We start from the raw sequence: 22,203 nt of genomic DNA, 5'->3' as shown, positions 1-22,203 counted from the left end.
TTTGTGTCCCCCCCCCCCCCCGGTGTTTGTTATCTTTAAAAAAAACAAACCCACGTATTTACATAGTTACAACGTCCAGAAGCTGGCTTGCTTTCTAAAAAGAAAAGGATAACTGAGATTCTTGAGACTGATCATTTGTGTGCACACTTGCAAACAAGTCCTTATGTAATTATAAAATGGTGCAGCAATAGAACTGCTGGCACATTTGCAAAGCTAAGCAGGGTCCGGTATGGTGTCGTATTGGATGGGAGGCTGCGTGTTGAAATTCCTGCATTTCAGGAGGTTTGGACTTGATGACTCCCGGGGTCCCTTCCAACTCTTAGGATTCTATGATCAGAGATGGGGAACCTGTGGCCCTCCAAATGTTGCTGGACTCCAGCTCCCATCAGCCCCAGCCAGCGAGCGTGGTCAGGGATGATGGGAGCTCTCTTAGCCCTGCTAGATTTAAGCATACAAAGCTGCCTGCACCTGCCCATTTTGTTCCATCTAGCTCAGGAACTTTGGCAGCATTTATTATATGTGCAGCCTTAAATTCAGTTTCCTTTCTAAAGCTCAGAAGCAGTTGTGTCTCTTTGAATGGACTCCTATCCCCGCACTTGCGCCAACCTCTCGTTTTATGTTGGGCATCAGATCTTCCCCTTGAACAGCTGGAAATGCACTTGGATTCTGCCGCCCTTTAGGATGAATGAACTTCCTGCGTTGCGCTTCATGCGCTCCTTTTGTGCGTGGGAGGCTGGCGACAAGAGAGGGCTGGCGCTTTAACAAAGGAGATGGTACGAAGTGCATAGAAAGTTTTAGGCTAGATCAGGGTTTCCCAAACTTGGGTCTCCAGCTGTTCTTGGACTACAACTCCCATCATCCCTAGCTAGCAGGACAAGCGGTCAGGGATGATGGGAATTGTAGTAATTAAAAAAAAAAAACAGCCCACAACTGAAGACCCAAGTTTGGGAAACCCTGAAGTAGGTGTTACAAGAGATATGGAGTCTCTCATCACTTGCTGCTACAGGTAGGACTATGGGCAGCATGGTATCATGTCAGTGTTACAATAAATCAGGGACCTTTCACATTCCTTCCTGGTTGTGGGTGAGGCCAGAATGCGCAGGGTGCAATGTTGTGTTCTAGCCACACAAGCCAAAAGTTTCTACGCGTGTGTGCACACGCATATCTCTCCCATCTTCCGCCCAAGCGAGCAGCAGTAGATAATATCCCAGGTCAAGGGCACTTTCCAGCCTGGCAAAAGCAGCCAAGGAAGGGGAAAAGCAGGCCAGTGATGAAGGAAGTAGTTTGGAGAGAGCCCCGAAGGGACAGATGGACAGCTGTGTTTGGCTCCTGTGCCTGACGTTTCCTGCTATATAAAGGCAGGCAGAGTGGCAGCATTGCCAGCGTCTAAAGCGGGGGGGGGGGGGGACTTGTTGTCCTCCAGATGCCAGGGATAATGCAACATCTGGAGGGACGCAGGTGCCCCATCCTTGAAATGAAGCCCTTTTTCGGGGGAACACTGAGTCAGGCCTGTTTGGCACGTCTTCCACCTTTGCAAATGGAATCAGCCAACTGTGGGTTATGGCTTGGCAGGTGCTTGTGGGCTCCTCCTCCCTATTTTGCAGTCACAGACAAAGCCAGGAAGTTTCGCTGATCCCTTGGTGGGCATGTCTGGTGGGCTGTGCTGGCGTGGCTGAACCTTCCAAGCTGTCACACCTGCTTTCTATAAAATATAGCTATTCTGTTAAAAACAACAACACCCACCTTCAGCATTTCTCAGATTTAAACGGATTCCTTGGTGCAGCGATAAAATTGCCTGCGCATTTGCAAAGCTAAGCAGGGTTTGGTATGGTTTCAAATTGGATGGGGGACTGCAATCTGAGATTCCTGCATTTCAGGGGGGTTGGCTAGATTACCCTTGGGGTCCCTTCTGCCTCTGATTCTATGATCATGTTAAGATCTGGATTTTGCACCCAGCAAGTCAATATATGAACTTTTGCCTCTTCAGCGACACCAGCGTGTGTGTGTATATGTGTGCATACACGTTCGGACACCTTTGTGCCTATGAGAAGTGATTGCTCACATTATTAAATGGTGATAAAAAAATCCCAGAAATAAATGGCTTACGGGCAACCATATTGACAGATGGCTAAGAGACTATCAGAAGATGAAGTATTTCAGCATCTGAAGTTGTTTCCCTCCCCAACCACCCAAGGAAACTTTTTCTGAAAGGGTAGCTTTTCAACTTAGATACCCAAGATAGCCAACACTTTACAATCTGTGCATGCCACAAATAAGTATGGATAAACCTTTGCTAAGCATGTGTCTTCACGCTTTTTTTTTATTGATGTAGAAGACTCTCAAGGTGAATGTTTGGGTCTTGGAGAAGGTGAAGCTAATGCGAGCCTGTCTTACACCCATTTGAGTTTTTCTTAGTTCCTGGACATTTCAATTATTTTTATGTTCTTCTTCTAGACGATATCAGTGGGACACTGCCTACATCTGTCTTAGTGGGTCCGATGGGGTCTTCGTCCCTCCAGTCTTTTCCTCTGCCTCCGCCGCCTCCACCGCACGCCCCGGGTCAGTTTAGCTTTGATCCTCGTGGTTTCCAAAAAATTCCGCTGTAAATTTCCGCCTCCCCTCCCTGGAGCTGGGCTTTCCATTTTAATTACCGGATTTTTGGACTCAAGGCGGTGTGCAAGAAACAGAATAGTACGCAAAAAAATTTGATGGCACTGCATGCAAGGCACCACCCCTTCTGTTTCTCTTGGTCACGCTGGAGATGCCAAGCCATGTGTACAGAATTCAGCTGAAACCCTCTCCTCCTGGCCCCTTTTCAAGACTCCTGACAAATTTTTCCTTGCTCCTAGTAGCTACTATGGGATGGTCTGGAGCAGAATTTTGCAGATACTTTAACTTTCAAGGGATTGGAGTAATTGAATATACGGTAGAGTCGTGGGCGTTCTGGCTTGCTATTTTTAACCAGAGCTGCTGCTGTCAGCATTGTTGGTCCTTGGTGCAATGGATTTGACTTGCTGGTAGTGAACTTGCCTGCACTGTCCTGACACTGGTGTAACGGGTGTCTGGAATTGGAGGGGGGGAGCACCACCTTAGCTGTGCTCTGCCTTCTTATTTGCTCTCCCATAGAAGTGAGTGGTGGCTCCATAATGCTGCTGTCGCACAGTGAGCCAGCAGTGATACTCATAACCAGTGAAGCTGCTGTACTGGTGGACAGGGCAGCTAAGGGGAGGCAGGGTCGACTGGTTTTCTTCCCATTTTCCTCCCTTGCAAAAATAAAAAAATAGAGCAGATACCTAAGCATGCTTCTTGGACCAGAGCGTCAGAGGGGAAAACTTTGGCCCCTGGAAGTCTTGCATTTATAGGAGTCCACGTCAAATATCCCTGTAATTTTTCAGCTGGTCATGCCAAAAGTGGTGGGCAGAAATGCCTCTGGAACAGAGCTTTCTGAACTTTTCATGCTGATCACACACTTTTTAGACATGCATTATTTTGTGACACAGTAATTCAGTTTAAAGGGACGCAGGTGGCGCTGTGGGTTAAACCACAGTGCCTAGGACTTGCCGATCAGAAGGTCAGCGGTTCGAATCCCCGTGACAGGGTGAGCTCCTGTTGCTCGGTCCTTGATCCTGCCAACCTAGCAGTTCGAAAGCATGTCAAAGTGCAAGTAGATAAATAGGTACCGCTCCAGTGGGAAGGTAAACGGCATTTCCGTGTGCTGCTCTGGTTCGCCAGAAGCGGCTTAGTCATGCTGGCCACATGACCTGGAAGCTGTATGCCGGCTCCCTTGGCCAATAAAGTGAGATGAGCACCGCAACCCCAGAGTCGGTCACGACTGGAACTAATGGTCAGGGGTCCCTTTACCTTTAATTCAGTTTAACTCGCAAACCGGAGGTTAAACTAACCCCTTTCCAGCCCCGGAAGGAGCATGGGGAGTGCTTGCCCGGCACACTTACACACTGCAGCTGACAAACACATGTCGCGACACACGGCTCTGCTCTAGAAAAGTTTCTGAATGAACATGACTCAGTGGGATGGTGGGGCATGGGAAGGCTGAGTTACAGGTTTGGATTTTGGGGTGCAGAAAAAAATAACAGTGGGACTCTGCCCCACAATTGCCCAGTATAACCTGCCTTGCTGAGTGGTATAACTCAAACAGTATCTGAACCAAAACCAGCAAGCACATTTACTAAGCATAATTAGAACCTGCCATTCCCCTTATTAGCGACCTCCTTAAACCAAGGAGTTTCTTGCTACCCACGTAATACAGAATTGCTTCGGAATCAAATGGGCTTCCACTGAGATTTCCCACTAAAGGTGGCCCCAAAAGTATATGACTTTGCTGCCCCTTGTGGCCAAGCAGGGCTGTACAGTATTTAGAATTCCTCCCTCTGTTAGTGACTTTCTTTTATCTAGTGACTTAAACCTCCCAAAATATAGGCACTTTATTACCCCTATAAGTTCCTTGAGAGAGACTGGGTTAAAATTTATTGAACTGAGCTATATTTGAAGGCAGCCTTGGCAACAGCTCCACATCTCTGGAGCTCTTTTTCGTGGATGGAATAAATTATACCCTGCTTTTCACCATCCGGGTCTCAAAACCAGTTTACAAAATAAAAGTGTAAAATATACGACATGTATGAAACATTGGAGGAATGTAACATCAGAGGAACATTTGCAGTGCAAGAGCCTCCTGGAATAAAACTGTTCTAACCAAGCAAGGATGATTCCTGTCTGATTTATACTAGGAAGGGATTGCCAGTTTGTGTACCTGATGTGGTTTAAGGTGTTCATCTTTAGGTGAGTTGAGGCTGTGGAATGGTTCGTTTTAGCAAAGGCATGTTTCCCGCCTCCTCGTTTTTAAAAAGACAAGGGTCATACAGCGGCTTGTTTAAAACTGCCCAGCTAAATTAATAGCCAGAAACAAAGTAGGAAGTCAGCAGAAGCCCTATTAAGAGCTGTTCCCTCTGTTGGGGCAATGGTGCAGTGTGTGTGTAGAGTGGGGTTGCCATGTTTCAAGAAGTAAATATCTGGAAAGTTGTTGGGGTTTTTGTGTGTGTGCAGTTGCCCCCCAATACAGAGCCTGACCCCAAGCCACCCATGCCCCAGATTGCCAGGTTTCCCCTCCAAAACAAGACATGTCAACCCTATAGCAGTGTTTCCCAGACTTGGGTCTCCAGGTGTTTTTATGGGACTACAGTTCCCATGATCCCTGATCACTTGTCCTGCTAGCTAGGGATGATGGGAGTTGTAGTCCAACAACAACTGGAGACTCAAGTTTGGGAGACCCTGTTCTAGAGACTTGCTTTCCGCAACTGGGAGTGTCCAGTGTCTAGCTTCTGTGTGGCCCCTCCTTTCCCCAGCCCCACCACAGCTTCTGCTTCTTGTGTGGTTCAGCCCCACTCCATCCTTCTGAGACCTGTGGCTGATGCCTCTTTCTTCTGTCCCCCTGCATGTAGTGAGATCTCAGCCAGGGAACTAATTAGGGATTTAGCCTGCAGTGGCACTTGCCTTATGGAATGCCCTGCCTGGGGGAGATCTACCTCTAGAAACATCTATGGTTCCTTTTCGTCAGCCGATGAGAAATGGAAGATCTTCCTACGCAGTGTTTCCTGGCTACTGGTGGTTGGTGTGAATGTTCTAGATAGCTAGCTAAAGAGAAGTGAGCGCTGCAACAAAACGTTGCATGGAGAAGTGCTCCTGATCCGGTCAGCCAGCCAAGCCCGCTCCAGAAGTACTCCATTGCATCCCCCCTCCCGCCTGGAATCCTGTCCCCCCCCCCCCAAATAGCATTCTGTGGCCACTAAACTTGCTCAGTCCTCTTTGGGTTGTTTGGGATCCTCCCCAGCCCTGATTAGCTTTCCCCCCTTAATATTTTGTAACTCTGCCAACCTTGGGGTACCCCAAGGTCTGACGATACCTCCTCCTTGATTGTGGTTACATTTCCAATGGCCTGAATGTCAGAAATAGAGGAGAGTTCTTTTTAGCTGATTTTGGTATTGTGTTTAAGGTTAAAGATATCTGAGCATAGCTATCTATAGAAAGGAGACCAATCTAGCTAATCATAATATGCATTTGCCAGGTTCTTTTCCTATGTTCAAAGAGCTCCATTCCTCCACCACTCTTCCCTTCCAGAAACTTTTACCTCTCGCCAGGAGGAAAGCAGGGGAGGAGGTGGGCCAGAGCTGGCTCTTGATTTAGTGGCGCCTCAGTTTCCCACAGCGACTCACACCAATGCTAAGTTTGGGGGCATTAGGGGAATTTTAAAGGTTGGCTACATCCAGCTGCCTGATGTTGCTCGGAGTGCCAGCCCAGGGGTAAAAAAACAAAACCAAGGGTACTCAGAGCAGGTATCGTAAGTGGGTCCTGCTGATGCCCTAGTAGTTGCCCAAGGATGCCCAGTGCTGTCTTTGGCACCAAGGTGAGCACACAATGGTTATACAGTGGTACCTCGGTTTTCGAATGTTATCCATTTCGGAAGACTGTTCGAGTTCTGAAACGTTTGAAAACTGAAAACTCAATAGCCGACAGCTAGGCCTCACTGATCTTGCACTCAGTGGAAGCCGTGTGGCATGTTCGACTTCCAAGGCGAGTTTGAAAACCGAAGCATTTACTTCCAGGTTTATGGCATTCGTAAAACCGAAATGTTCGTCAACGGAGATGTTCGAAAGCCGAGGTACCACTGTAATAGTAAGAATTGGTTTGTGGAAAATGGGTAGGTCTGATATAGGGAGTGAAGCTTACTGTAGGAGGCTTAGATTATACTGTATTAAGGTGTTTTTTTAATAAATAATTTTTTATTAGTTTTCCAATGTTTACCCAGGATTAGTACAATTTTGCCAATTACAGTGGTACCTCGGGTTACAAACACCTCACGTTACAAACACTTCGGGTTACAGATTCTGCTAACTCGGAAGTAGTACCTCAGGTTAAGAACTTTACCTCAGGATGAGAACAGAAATCGTGCATTGACGGTGTGGCAGCAGCAGCAGGAAGCCCCATTAGCTAAAGTAGGACCTCAGGTTAAGAACGGTTTCAGGTTAAGAACAGACCTCCAGAACGAATTAAGTTCGTAACCAGAGGTACCACTGTGTACAAATACCAGTTAATATCAAATTAATTCCAAATTTATATAATTTAATCCAAGCAGTTTTCTTGATTGATGTTTTTATCCAGTTCTTATATTGCTGTGGTGTGTGTGTGTGTATATGTGTGTATATATATATATATATGTTTTCGTAGATTTTCACGGGTACAGGAATGCAGGTTTTGGTGTCCTCGGGTGTCTTCCCGTGTAAAAGTTGGGGTGTCTAGGCGACGTTTCGACGAGGTCTCACTCGTCATCTTCAGGCTGGTGCTTTCGGCTTCTTGTTACTGGAACAGAGGTTCTCTGTTCCAGTAACAAGAAGCCGAAAGCACCAGCCTGAAGATGACGAGTGAGACCTCGTCGAAACGTCGCCTAGACACCCCAACTTTTACACGGGAAGACACCCGAGGACACCAAAACCTGCATATATATATATATATATATATATATATATATATATATATATACAACTTCTAATGACATTTCAGAGAGTATATTAGGGTTTTGAACAGTTTCTTTGCAGCTGTAGGCTAGAGATGGGGAACCTGTGGCCCTCCAGATGTTGTCGGACTTCAACTCCCATCATCCCCAGCAAACGTCAGTGGTCAGGGATGATAGGAGTAATAGTCCAACAACATCTGGAAGGCTGCCACTGCTTGTGGTGCAGGGTCTATACCAGGCATAGGCAAACTCGGCCCTACAGATGTTTTGGGACTACAACTCCCATCATCCCTGGCGGACAGGACCAGTGGTCAGGGATGATGGGAATTGTAGTCCCAAAACATCTGGAGGACCAAGTTTGCCTATGCCTGGTCTATACTTTCAGTAATTTCTCTTCATTGTGTTGGGAGTAGGGCGGTAATGTCCTGTTCAGGACCGGCATAGAATTTTGCTGCCATGGGCAGCTGCCACCAGCCTTCTTGGCTTTTTAATTCCTTGGGTGGCGGCATGTCTTAACCCTTTCCTCTCCCCTTTCAGATGCGTTTCCCCGGATCATCCCGATCAGAGCACCAGAAGCGGTACACAGCCAACCTGCACAGCACCTCCAGTGCCCTCTCTACCGGCCTGACTCGAGCAGTTTTGCAGCTAGTTTGCGGGAGCTAGAAAAAGTAAGGCTGACCCAAAGCAAATAAGTGTTGGAAATGTAAAGAGTAAGAAGGATCTCTTTAGCATATGTGGTGGTCTTGTAGTAAGGTTAAAGCTTATTGGGAAATGATACATAATGAATTGAAAAGGATTTTGTTTGTAAAAAACAAAACAAAACAGAAGCTTTTCTTTTGGTAATTATAGGGACAGAACTACCTAAACTGTATAGAAACTTATTCATGTATGCTACTACAGTGGCGAGAATGTTACTCGCCCCAAAATGGAAAGAAGCAGAAGTCCCAGCAAAGGAAGAATGGATACCAGAACTTATGGAATATGCAGAAATGGCGGAACTTAAAGGAAGAATAAGGAATCAAGATAACCAAACTTTTTATAACAGAAGGGAATTGGTTTATTGAATATTTACAGATGAGTTGTAAACAGATAAGAATATTGGCAGGATTGTTGTAATAATCTGCAGTTTTATAAGAGTATATATTTAAAGTAGATGAATAAATGAGCAAATTAAGTTAATTTGGATCTGCAGAAGATATTAAAATTAAATTTAAGGAACCGCAGGAAGAAGGGGAAGGAAGTCAAAGTTTTGAAATGTTAAAATGATTGTAAAATTAGCAAAATGTATAAATTTGGAAAGGATAAATAATTTTTTGAAAAATAGAAAAAGGCTGAAAATATATTTTTTGAAAGTTCAGCGGAGGTTCTTAGGATGGTTCCGTTGTGATGATGCTCGGCTTCCATCGTGAGCACAGAGGCTAAAAGTAAAATGCCTCTGTGTGTGGTAAAGTGTGGATTGCCAGAGCTTGCACAGAACCTGTGGTTTTGCTGACCCTATATTTTGCATATGGTTAAAGCTGGTTTGGAACTGGCGTGTGCAGGCCGGTCTGGCCCAAGACATTTTGCCACCTGAGGCGGGACCCTAAAATGGCTCCCCTGGTCCCTGCCAAGGAAGAAAGGGCCAGGGAAGAACTACATCAGGAACAAGTGGGGCAAGAAAGATTGAGAGCGGTATCTGCTGCTCCTGTGAATCCTGCCGCCTGAGGTGGTCAGTCACCTTGCCTCATGGGTGGGCCGGCCCTGCACGCATACTCTGCTGTTTTGCAGTCTGGTGTGTCTTATTTTGTAATAACGTAAGGGAAAATAAATGACTCATGCTTCTCTGGTTCTGTGCCAGTGAAATTCCTCTAACAACTTTACAGGGAACTGCCTACTTGAGTTATGCCTGGATGATTTAAGTAATCTTTTGCTTAGCGTAAAATAGTTCAACCCTGCTTTCCTTAGCTAAGCCAGAGAGTAGGTGCTGGAGCTGGAATGTACAGCCACATGCTTGTAAAAGTTTGCTGTTTAATCAGATTGATTCCCATTTATCCCACAATTCCAAAAACAAAACACATTGGCTTGTACATAAAACTGCGGTTCTACGCATGCTACAGACTTCTGTTTGTGCAACCGACTTTCCCTGCCATCTTCCTTCAATCCTGCAGTTCCCTGATCACCATCAAAATCTGCTCCAGATTCTGGAGTAGATTTTGGGGGCAGGGGGAACAGCACAGCGAAAGGATGAGGAAATCCCATTGTGTGGAACGTCACTTAGACAGTGTTGCAAAGACAAATCATTATGCTGTGACAGTAAGCTACAAAAGGCTTGGAAAAAACCTAACTGGTTTCCATGTACCTTTTAATTAAAATGTCCCTCCTCCTCCTCCTCCTCCTCCTCCTCCTCCTCCTCCTCCTCCTCCTCCTTCTTTTTCTTCTTCTTTGAAAAAACCCAACAGTGCGGTTGGTACTGGGGACCAATGAACTGGGAAGATGCTGAAATGAAGTTGAAAGGGAAACCTGACGGGTCGTTCTTGGTTCGTGACAGCTCCGATCCTCGGTACATCCTGAGCCTCAGCTTTCGATCACAGGGTATAACCCACCACACCAGAATGGAGCATTACAGAGGTGAGCCTTGAGGGCAGGGCAAGGGCATTAACCTAGGGTGGCATCCTACTCACCTTGCAGAGAAGGTCAAGTTCACACCGAGAGGAATCTGCCCAAGGGAGCACCTGTGATATAGGTTGGACTCTTAAGCCTGATCTCTCAGTGCTAGCATTCTATCCACTCACCTGTGCAGATTGCCATTATTTTGTAGAGTCTAGGGGACACACATTCACATACCAAATGGATGTTCTTCCACCCTCTGCTTTTCTGTCCAACATGCCCCTTAATGTTCCTTCATTGGCAGGGACCTTCAGCCTTTGGTGCCACCCTAAGTTTGAAGACCGCTGCCAGTCCGTGGTGGAGTTCATCAAGCGTGCCATCATGCACTCCAAAAATGGGAAATTCCTTTATTTCTTGCGATCCAGGGTTCCAGGTACGTATTTAAATGTGTGTGTGAAACATTTAGATGCTTTTGATTGTGAGATCCACTACACTCCTAACACATAGCAGATGTGTAGGGCCAAGTCTTTTACTAGAAGGAGAGCGGGGGCTCAGGCAATGGCTGGAGAGGCTTCCAGCAAGTGTCCAATACAGGCAGTGGCTGGAGAGGCTTCCAGCAAGTGTCCAATACAGGCAGTGGCTAGAGAGGCTTCCAGCAAGTGTCCAATACAGGCAGTGGCTAGAGAGGCTTCCAGCAAGTGTCCAATACAGGCAGTGGCTGGAGAGGCTTCCAGCAAGTGTCCAATACAGGCAGTGGCTGGAGAGGCTTCCAGCAAGTGTCCAATACAGGCAGTGGCTGGGGAGGCTTCCAGCAAGTGTCCAATACAGGCAGTGGCTGGAGAGGCTTCCAGCAAGTGTCCAATACAGGCAGTGGCTGGGGAGGCTTCCAGCACTCACTTGGCCTCATGCTCCTAACAAATATCTTTCTCAGATGTTTCTGAGATAGCTGCAGAGATATTTCCTGAGAAGTTCTCCCCCACTCCCAATGTATTTATTTACTTACTTTTAACTTGCAGGTCTCCCTCCGACCCCTGTCCAGCTCCTCTATCCCGTCTCTAGGTTTAGCAACGTTAAATCGCTACAGCACCTTTGCCGCTTCCGGATACGGCAGCTGGTCCGCATCGATCACATTCCAGAACTACCGCTCCCCAAGTAAGGTTCCGTTCTGTGCTTTGTTTTGTGTTTTTTCCAACTCCATTTTAAGGAAGACCCTAGGTACAGAAATCTCGCTGCTGCATCTTCTTCATCATTGTTCTGTCTAATAGCAAAGCCAAGAAGTTGTGTGTATATCAGTTTGGAAACTGAATGGGGTCATCCAAAGATAAGGCTTTTGAGTTTTTTACTGCATGCTCAGGGGACTTCTAAGATATGAAGAGGTATCTAGGTTTGTAAAATTAAGGTGTTTTTGTTTTGTTTTTTTAAAGGAAAACTTCTGAAAACAACAGTGACCTACAGAAAGTTGGACGGGAGGAGGGAGTTGACCTGTGTGAGCCTTTAATAACTTACAGCAGGGATTCCCAAACTCTGTTCTGTGGGAACCCCAATGACCCCTCACCTTCATTTAGGCAGCCCGTGGGTATCTCTGGTTGGGCATGGCACATCCATTGCAATAAATAGTCCTAGTTCAGTTGCATTTTTATCGCTTCTACAGAATTGAAACTGGAACGCAATATGCAAGAGTTAAAAGAAGCAATGAAAAACACACGTCATGCAGCACCTAGCATGGCGCAGTACATTGGCTACCACGGGCAGGAAAATTTTCAAGTGGTCCACCAGGATTCTCAGCAGTTTTGGGTGGGGGGGTGGGGGGGGGGTGGTGGTTTTGGAAGCCACTGGCTTATACTCTCCTAGAGGTGGTGATGCAAATCAGCATGTGATTAAAATGCCCCTCCCTTGCTATATACAGTAGAAGAAACTTGAGAATGGGATAACTTTTGGACCCTCTTTCTGCACAGCCAGTGGTATCAGGGATGGTGAAGTCTTTAGCCCAACAGTATCTGGGGAGAGACATAGGTGCCCCTTCCCTTCCTTGGGTGTTTGTGTCACTTAGGGTTAGCTTGACACGTAGCACATTGCATACTCGGTGACTGCAGCATCAAGCAGGGAGTTTCCTGTGTGACTATAGAGCAGGGTTTCCCAAACTTTTTGGACTACAATTCCCATCATCCCTGACCACTGTTCCTGCTAGCTAGGGATGATGCGAGTTGTAGTCCAACAACAGCTGGACACCCAAATTTTGGGAAACCCTGATCTAGAGCATGGGTAGGCAAACTAAGGCCCGGGACTGGATCCAGCCCAATCACCTTCTCAATCCGACACGCAGACATTCCGGGAATCAGTGTGTTTTTACATGAGTAGAATGTGCCCTTTTATGTAAAATGCATCTCTGGGTTATTTGTGGGGCATAGGAATTGGTTCATTCCCCCCTCCCAAAAAAAAATAGTCCGGCCCCCCACAAGGTCTGAGGGACAGTGGACCGGCCCCCTGCTGAAAAAGTTTGCTGACCTCTGCTCTGGAGTATCACAGATGCAATGCTAGAGATTTTTATTTTTTTTAAAGTATCACCCCACATCACTCAAATGTGATTTTTTTGGGGGGAGGGGTGGAGCTGGTTCGCACAAACACACACAGACTGCATGCCGTCAGATGCAGTGGAGTAATCCAGTGGTGGCAACAAGACCTTGAGCAATGGCATTCCAGACAAGCACTCCACATCAAACGGTGGCAGGGAGGGAGGGAGAAGGACCAACCTTTTTCCAAGCACCAGCAATGTCTGCTGCTGTTGCACTCTGGGATAATGGGATGTTGCCTGGAGCAAACGGCTTGCTTGAGGGGAAACATCTGGGGATTCCACAAACGAGTAGTTGCTCTGCAATTTTTGTTGTGCTGTAAATTGCCTGGAAAGGCCCCAGGGTAGAGGGAGTTATCTGTGATACTCTCCTTCCCGCACTTACAGGTTGAACTAACTAGTGGCGTTAGCAAAATGTTTAAGAACTTCCTATGTGTTGGTTACAGAGGGAAGCGTGCTGAGCTGGGGTGGTGTGGGGAAGGAAGCTAATTCTGGCCCTGGAGCTGTTAACTTTTTCCTGGGAGAGGCAGAGAGTGTGTGTGAGAGAGAGCAGAGAACCCAGAAGTTGGGGACAGGGTGCAGAGGCCTTAGGATGGCTGAATTCCAACAAGAGTTTGAACATAATTAGATCTGGGCCTCATCTGCAGTAGAACACAGTTTTAAGTCTCTTCCTGTATGTGTCGGTCCTTCTGTTAGTGCAGGGGTGGGGAACCTTGGGCACAGAAATGTAGCCCTCCTGCCCTCTCTGGGGTTCTTCCCACGTCACCCCAACCCTCCTCCATCCCCTATTCCTAGCTGGAATGTGTCCCCTGAGCGATATCCTCTGCTTGCCTGGATGATGAAGAGGAGAGGGTATTTGTGCGTGGAACCCTCCGACTCTCCTGCAGTTGAAACATTGCCTAGAAAGGGAGGAGTTGCACCCATCGCTCTGCTCACTTTTGCCTGTAGTCCTGCCCTCCCCCACTGAAATGTGGCCCCTGGCAGGTTTATTTTTGAGGACATGCGGCCCTTGACCTGAAAAAGATCCCCCAGCCTCTATCTTACTGTGCCTTCCCTCTTTTTTCTGTCATCGTGATAATCCTCTTGGAGCAAAGGTGTATAGGGTAGCCCCAGTCGGTGGGTTCCAAACTCCTGCCCATTGAAGATGGACGTTGTGTTTGCAGAGATAACCCCAGTTTCGATTTGCAGCCATTTTCGAGTCTTTCTTTATAAGTAAGAGGGAGGTGATTCACTTCCACTCCACAACCCACAAGATCTCTTGAGTGTCCCTCGGCTCTCTGTTCCCTTAGGCCTCTGATCTCGTACATCCGCAAATTCTACTACTACGACCCCCAGGAGGAGGTGTATCTCTCCCTGAAGGAAGCTCAGCTTGTTTCCAAACAGAAGCAAGAGGCAGAGTCTTCAACGTAGCGAGGGCCCCCCCTCCCGCCTTGCTGCTGTCACCAATGGTAACGTAAAAAATTATTGCATATACAAGGGTTGGAGCAGGGATTCTTCATCTGTGACTCCTTTCTAGATGACTATGGGGTCCCTTCCAACTCGAGGAACCCGTGGTCCTCCAGACGCTGCGGGCCTGTCAACTCCCAGCATCCCTGGCCTATTGGCTGTGCTGGCTGAGGATGGAGGGGAGTTGGAGCCCCTGCAGTATCTTGTTTCTCATCCATAGGCCACACCACGCAGTATTTCTCAAACTTTGCTGTTGTTAGACTACAACTCCCATCATCCCTATCTAACAGGACCAGTAGTCATGGATGATGGGAGTTGTGGTACAACAAGGGTCTTCCTTTAGAAAGAAATGAAGGCTTGGAGTCTGGGACTCGGTGGGCCCCTGGTGGTTTGGGACTCTGGCTGTATCGATCGCTTTTGCCAATGGAACAAAGGGGTCTTGAGGGATGGAAGGACAGGGAGGAAGGACACTTGGAGGATAGGGAATTCATACTGGGAAATATTGTCCTTGGAAACTTACGGCATTATTGCCAGACATTAGAAAAACTTGTTTCATGGATTATTTTTTTCAGTTAGTTTTTCCTCTTAGTGGTTTTGTCTTCTGCTTCTGTTGTCTTTATCACCTTTTCCTGGTGGTTATTTTGACACCACTGACACAGTCAGGTAATTTTAGGCTCCAGGCTTCATGGTCTTACAGGCGCCTTTTGTCCGGGTTGGACTTCACAGAGGACAGCCCTCTGTTTTTGAAGGGCTGTTCGGTCCAAGGCTACTTTAAAAAGCTGTAAGGAAGGAAATCCACGCAAGTCTGAAGTCTGAATCGGTGCTATGCAGGCATCATGCTTATAAGCTCTTCTTCACAAATATAAAAGCTGGAAACTTAATTTTTTTAAAAAATAGAATCCTTCGGGATTCCACACTTGTACCAATGCGAAGTTCTGTCCTGTCACAGAAGCGCAAAGTATATGCAGCCCCCAGCCCTTTGGTCTTTTCATTTTTTGGATTTGCAAAAGCAAGGATCTGATGCCATTTGGCTCTGTCTAGTGGTCTGAACTTAAATGTTGTTTCCCTCTGTCTTTCTTCACCCATCCCAAATTAGGAATTCGGTCACCAGTATCCTGTCGCTGTGGAAGCCGCGTTGGAGACGACTCCCGGCGCTTGCTTTCTGGCTGTTTCTTGGCCTCCAGAGAGGACCCAGGGCTTGAAAAGAAAGCACAGCTGTGCGCAGAGAAACAGGAGCCATGACCCCATCTGGTTCCATAACGATATTTTGGAATCTGCCGAAAACTGGACTGCAAGCTCCTGGAAACATGGAGAATGTCATGATATTTTTCTTCTTAAATTTATATTTTTTGGTGCTCCCCCTCCCTCCCCTTTCTTCCAGCATGGGAAATAGTGAGCCGGTTTTTACATTTTGTTGACCTGTCTGGCATTTTTGGGCTGGGGGTGGGCTTTGGGGGGCTGGGGTTGAAGGTGCAGCAGACTCTTGAGACTTAGCGAGCCGAGAAAACAAACCAACCCCGGTGTTTCCCTGTCAAATTGTCCTTGTGGGAGAACACTGCTTTTGCAAGCAGGGCCTGAGCCCAAGGTATACTCAGCTGTATCAAGCAGTTGTGTTGGGGATGTAAGGCCGAAGGCAGAGGGGAGCAGGGGGGGGGGGGTTGGGGAGGGCAGCGAATGATGAGCTGAGCTGTGGCTTCCTGCTCCATAAGGAAGGCTGGGATGGAGGAGCAATCAGCTTGTTCAAACAATGGAAAATCGCCATGGCATTTTAAGGGGTGTTGGCTGGGCCTGGCCAGCTGGTCCAGAACGCTGTTGCCTTCCTTCTGGTGAAAATGGGATGCGGATAGCATTGTGAATCTTTTCCCCCCACTGCAAGTGCTGTTAGCTGTCTGTCTCTGCCTTTTCCCTCCCGCCGTTATTAACACAGGAGCTCCAAGCTGCTGTGGTTTATTTCCTTATATCAGGTGGAAGTAAGATGCAAAACTGGGCACCTGAAGCCAGTTTCGGAGCTGCCCATCTCAGCCTGTCTCTCCGAAGATGACCTGCTGGATAAGTCAGACTTGGCCAAAGGAAATGCCTCCTTGAATCTTCTTAACATGCGAAGCACCTTAGCCCCAGGCCCCGCTGTGCGAGTGGGAAGGAGAGAACGAAAGTCTGAAGTGAGCTTTCCATGGTTTCCCGTCCAAGGAAGGTGGATATTCTCATCTTCTAGCCCTAGTGGGAAACTTGCTAAATACAGAGAAATATTGTGTGTTGTCTTAATGGTTCACCCCACAACAGCAAGGAGTGGGATTTTTTAAAAAAAAAAAATATCATAGCAAACCAGCTCACAGCTGTTCAGAAGTAATTTTGACATCCGAAAGGTGCATTTTCTGTGTGGGTTTGATAAATCCTCTTTCCATGTCCAGCTAAAGGTACTTGACATAATTTCTTGGTGATTTTTTTTTTAAGCTGTGATACCTTAATTTATTATTATTATTATTATGTTGTAAAGCTTGCTCCATATTCTGTGAAAAAAGAGTTTTACCTAGGCTCCAGCCTCCACTTCCGGAAGTCTACATGCTACACACTGGATATAGCAAACTGTGAGGCTTATAGTCATTGAGACTTTGGAATATTCTTAAGAAGAACTAGAGGATGGCTAGTAGATTGTCTTCTAAAAGCTGAACCATGAAAAGATCGCCTCTGTTAAAAACAAAAACCCAGGGGCTTTTAAGGAAAGCGGACCTCTCTTCTTTCCATTCATACTTGGTGCGTTTCGAGGTGGGCTCCAAAATTTAGTTCCTCGCAACTTCTTGTGCAGGAGCTCCCAAAACAAACACACGCCCTTGGATCTCATTCTCCTGCTTTGTTCTTCAACTGGCTCTTGATTGACTTCCTGGGCATCCATGTTTGCTCTGCCCCCAAAGAAGGCTCTCTGTCGCCCATCTTTGCACGATTGCGAACTAAGGGAACTGAAGATGCATTGAGCGGTGGAACTGGTGCCCTTCCCTGGAGGTCTGTCGTCTTGCAACACAGTTCTTACAGCAGCCAAGACAACTTTGTGTAGACATGAGCCAATGAAGGAGTTGGATGGAGATGTCAATGAAGGAGCCAATGAAGCAGTGTGCCCTGCGATAGGAGATGGGAAAGCTATAGGTTCCTGGAACTCTTCCCCTTGACTTGTTCCTGATAACACTGGGGAGAGGTGAGAAGAAGGACCTCGCCCTCTGCTGCAATACATGGGGCCATGTTGCTTTTGGAGCTGTGCCATTATTTGTGGCAGCAAATAATGCAATCCTGGGGGGAAGGAAGGCTTGCTGACGTGCAACTACTGAACACTTTCCATGCCAGGAATGATCATAAATGAACCAGACGACCCTCCTGCGTGTGCATTTGGATATAGAATGATGCACTGGAAAGACAATCCATTTTGTTCTAATGTGCTTGGAGAGTTTGTGTGTGTGTGTGTGTGTGTGTGTTGCTGCAAAGGAGGACTTAAAAAAGGTGCTGGAATTAAGTTTCAACTATCAAAAGGAGATTGAAGATTCTGCTCCTATGTGCAAAAGAATGCCGTCGCTGCCTCTCTAGTGAATAGTGCAAAGGCCTGGGACTGCATTGTAGGCTGTCTCAAGTTTTCGTGGTTTCCCAGCTCATCGTATCTGCTCTCCTCAATTGAAATGGCACACTTCTTGATCTTTGGTGGACTTGGAGAGTTTTTTCCTCTCTGTCTGTCTCTCTCTCTCTGTCTCCCCGCACCCCCCTGCCTTGTTTCCCACCACCCCCTTGAAAAATATTTGGTTCAAGGAAGAAGAAGAGACCAAAAGGTCTCACAAACCTGCCGCCTCCAATGGTGCTGGGTGGAAACGTTTCTTAAAATCCTGTTCAAACACGCACAAACCGTAACCCAGTGCCGGAAGCCTGGTATCTCCTCGGAGCCTCCCGCCATTTTGTGGAACTTGGAACACCTCTAGAACTCTGTTGACTGACTTCTAAAAGCAGCAAAGGCCAATCACGTGTAAATAACTTGCAGGGAGTCCTGTGGCTTCCCTTGGCCGCTGTTGCGTCCATCTTAGTCCACTGCTGTAATGGATTTCCTGTGAAAGGAACCTCTCTTTTTTTAAATCTCTCTTCTCCTCCTCCACCCATTTGGTTTAAATTCTTCCCTTGTTGGGGCTGCTTTTGATGAGTTTTCTATTTTTGGGAAATGTGTGAGTCGTCGTGGATGAGTGTCGGGCAGCGAGAATTAAATTCTGCACTGTAGCTTTCTGTCGTCTGCGCTCCTGACTGAATGGTTGCTTTGGTGGGTCTCTGACGGAGCGTCTCATTTTTCCATCCTTTTGTAAAAGCAGAAGGGGTATGCGTGGGATGAAAAAACTGTTCCACTCCGGAACAAACTGGCGTGTGTTTTTGGCTTTGCTCTCTGTCTTAGAATCATTTGCCCTTTTTAAAAAATATATATTTATTTTTATTTATTTGTTGTGTTCAGGTTGGATCTGGGAGTTTCTTGGTGTATCGCCTCCGTGTGAGGCAGCCTTTGGACAACCTGGTGCCAGCCACATGTTTGAGACTACAACTCCCATCAGCGACAGCTGGGGCTGATGGGACTTGTAGTCCAGGGTGTCTGGAGGGGGGGGAACCAGGTCGGTGCAGGCTGCTATAAGGTCTACATTATATTCCTTACTTAAGTCAATTTACAGCTTCTTCCTCCCAGCATATGGAACTAGGAAGTACACTGTGGGTACTTTTCTCACCCTTCTGGTCAGTGATGCCTCTTGATAAAATTTAGAATTTGGAGTGTGGCGGGGGGGGGGGCAGGCTTATCAATCTGTGCTTACTTTGGCTGTGTGGAAGAACAATATGCCCATAGGTTTTTGATGTTCGTCGTGGGATGAGAGTCAGTGTGGTGTAGTGGTTAAGAGCAGTAGACTTGTAATCTGGTGAACCGGGTTCGCGTCTCAGCTCCTCCACATGCAGCTGCTGGGTGACTTTGGGCTAGTCACACTTTTCTGAAGTCTCTCAGCCCCACACACCTCACAGAGTGTTTGTTGTGGGGGAGGAAGGGAAAGGAGAATGTTAGCCACTTTGAGACTCCTTCGGGTAGTGATAAAGCGGGATATCAAATCCAAACTACTACTACTTCTTCTGGGTGAGGGAACCTTAAACAGAGGACTACATTCCTTTCTGGGCAACCCTGTGAGGGCCACATCCCAGCGGGGGGCCAGAGACAAAATGTCAATTTTAGCTTTGTGAACTAGGCTGGTTTTCTACACATACTCAAGCTCCCCCTCTCTACCCACTATTCAGACAAACAAGAGGCATCAAGAGCACACAATCCAGTCCAATGCTTGGGCTGTGAAGCTGGTCTAGTGAGAGGCTGTAGACTTGGGAGTCTGGAGGGCAAGGTGGAGAGGGCAAGGTTCATCCATCCCTGGTATGTCCTCAGTACATTCGTACCTTGGATCTCAAACGCCTTGGCTCCCGAACAAATTGGCTCCTGAACGCTGCAAACCTGGAAATGAGTGTTCCGGATTTCAAACGGTTTTTGGAAGCCAAACGTCCAGCACCGCTTTCTGATTGGCTGCAGGAGCTTCCTGCAGCCAATCGGAAGCCGCGCCTTGGTTTCATAATGTTTTGGAAGTCAAACGGGACTGTACATCCAAAATGCAATGGATTCAAAATGTTACCCACTCTTACTGTCTCCCCTGCTTTTTCTTTATTACTTTTTACTGTTGCATAAGCGCTGTTCTGGCCCACAAAGAAACCAAGTCTAGATGCCTTCAATAATAATAATAATAATAATAATAATAATAATAATAATAATAATAATAATGATGCTTTGGTTCTTCAAGTTTTAGGGTTTCACAGATTTCTGCATTGTGGAAATATGCACGTGCGACCACCTTCGCCCTGGGTCAGTGGTGCAAGTTTTTCCTTCTGCATTCAGATGAACATAGAAAGTCCAAGGCTGGTTAGATACAAGTCTTTTGGGCCTGTGTGTTTGGATAGAAGTGCATTTTGTTGTGTTGCTCCTACGACCTGCTTGCAAGGTATATTGCTGTTCCCATTTGTCAGATAGAAAGCTGAGGTATGATTAAAAATTTGCCCAAGACTGTGGTGGGTTTCAAAACACTATTCACAGTCCAGCTGTCAATAGGCCAGGGTTGAGCTTTTTTTCTTTTTCTTTTTTTTTAAGACACCAAAACTGTTGAACTTCTTCTTCTTCTTCTTCTTCTTCTTCTTCTTCTTCTTCTTCTTCTTCTTCTTCTTCTTCTTATTACAAAAACGCCCCCCTCCAAAAAAAGTTGTGTGTCAGCTGCCATCAACTACTTGGCCATAGTGGAGATTTTCCCTCTTGCAAATATGGCTTTAGTTTTGACCTTGATGATGTCACAAAAGCTGTGGATTCCTGCCCCCTCTAAACTTTGAAGTCCTAGCTGCTTCACCTGGTTCCAGCCCATGCAACTTCTAAGCTGCACTTCCTAGCGCCTACAAGTTGAGTGCATCATACAAGTTGTGTGTATAGGGGGTGGCCTTCTGGACCTTGGGCAGTCCTCATATTCTTTTGCGAGCCCAGGAAGAGCCAGCACAACTCAAATCAGTTCTCTTGGCTGGCTGTAATTCTGAATCGATTGCTCAATCAGCTCGCGGCATTGGAAGCTGTACAAAACTGGAAGCTCTTCACAAGTCTTACGGAGGGGTGAAATGGATTAGCCCAGAAATTGGCCTTGTCAATTTCACTTCTTGGCAACTGCCCCATGAGCTCGTTTGGAGAGCCACCTATCCTTTCATGAACGAACGCTTTTGAAGGGACCGCAAAATTACTCTATGCTCGTAAAATTACTAGTGTTATGAGCTGCTGGGACAGTTCAAAAGGGCTGGGCGGAACAGGGGGTGCCTCTGGTAGTTTTTCCATTGCACAAGGTAAAATGGTACTTAAAAGCCCTGCTAAACCCCCCGCTTGATCAGAGAAGGTCCGTGGGAAACGCAAAAGTGAATGTGTATGCTTCGGTAATAACACTGGAAAGCCAGCATTTCTGTACGACTTGAAACCTTGCGTATTCCTCCAGCAACGTTGATTCAGTAAGATCCCACCTGACTGCACTGAAAAGGTTTTTGTTTTGTTTTTTTGTTAGCTATTTTGCTGAACTCCCAAGTTTGCGCTGTGTGTGTGAGTGTGTGTGTGTGTGTGTGTTTAATTTATTGAAATAGCTGCTGTAATTTATTTTCGAAACTATACAAAATGTTTTAAAAGAAACAAAAACCAACCAGACTTGTGGGCCAATCTTAAACGTGTGGGACGGGGAGGGGGAGATGCTTTTATATGAAGATAAATGCACTTTCGGTGTGTTTAAGACATCTTTTGGGAGGGGTTAGACTGTTCTGAGGACTGGGATTTGAATGGCCTTGTCTGTATATATTGTATCAATAGGCACGTTTTTGGTTTTTCATGTGGATACATTTGTAACTGCTGCAGGTGCTGTCTGGAAAACGGATGTACTGAATAATTTTGCCCCAAAGTTGGGGTGGGGGAATCCCCCCCCCTTTCCTTTATTGGGTAAATTTTGTCAACCATGGGAGAGAACTTTGCCTCTCCTGTTTGTATCTCATTTCTATTGTGGGGTTGGTTTTTTTTTTTGTTGGTTTTTTTGGGGGTCCCCCCCTTCTGCCTATGGGTGGTTGTTTGACAGGGGGTGGGGAGCGGGGTTTGAAATAAAATACTTAAATGGTCCCTTATGTGCTCTTGTCTTATTTTGCAGGGGTTGGAAAATTCACTTGGATTGTTCAAACCTTCCCTCTTAATTTTTCAAGTATTTGGAAGTTCTTCACTTTCGTCCATAATGCTTACAACAGTCTAGTAAGGTAGGCCACTAGAAACGGGAGCATTTTCAGTTCAGGGGCCACATTCCTTCATGAGGAAACTTCTGGGGGCCACATGCCAGAGGGGGGCAGAAGCAGAAAGAAGCAAAAATGGGTGCAGAGCAAGTAAAGTGATAGTTGCCCTTTTGGACAGTATTCCCCCCTCCCCCAATTATTTAAAAAGCATTTCTAAGCCACTTATCAAAATATTCTCTTAAGCCGTGTGCAACATACAAAC

General features: G+C 46.6%; 1 protein-coding gene across 2 annotated transcripts in view; it reads left to right on the top strand.

Annotated features, from left to right (window-relative positions):
* The window catches only part of SOCS7 (suppressor of cytokine signaling 7), a 31,639-nt gene extending 9,802 nt beyond the window's left edge, over positions 1 to 21,837 (top strand). Inside the window, exons 4-10 of one of the 2 annotated variants that reach the window (XM_028702139.2) lie at positions 2,455 to 2,559; positions 8,063 to 8,193; positions 9,964 to 10,132; positions 10,416 to 10,544; positions 11,128 to 11,263; positions 13,970 to 14,128; positions 15,223 to 21,837. In XM_028702139.2, coding sequence (XP_028557972.2) covers positions 2,455 to 2,559; positions 8,063 to 8,193; positions 9,964 to 10,132; positions 10,416 to 10,544; positions 11,128 to 11,263; positions 13,970 to 14,090 — 791 coding nt within the window. In that variant the 3' untranslated portion in view covers positions 14,091 to 14,128; positions 15,223 to 21,837. The remainder of the gene's footprint in view (positions 1 to 2,454; positions 2,560 to 8,062; positions 8,194 to 9,963; positions 10,133 to 10,415; positions 10,545 to 11,127; positions 11,264 to 13,969; positions 14,129 to 15,222) is intronic. The other variant, XM_028702140.2, reaches the window with a different exon arrangement.
* The last annotated feature ends 366 nt before the right edge of the window (positions 21,838 to 22,203 follow it).

This window comes from Podarcis muralis, chromosome 13 (genome assembly GCF_964188315.1).
Source record: "Podarcis muralis chromosome 13, rPodMur119.hap1.1, whole genome shotgun sequence".
In the NCBI taxonomy this organism is placed as follows: domain Eukaryota; kingdom Metazoa; phylum Chordata; class Lepidosauria; order Squamata; family Lacertidae; genus Podarcis; species Podarcis muralis.
Note: the sequence above shows the minus strand (reverse complement) of the source record. Positions and strands in the feature narration are given on the sequence as shown.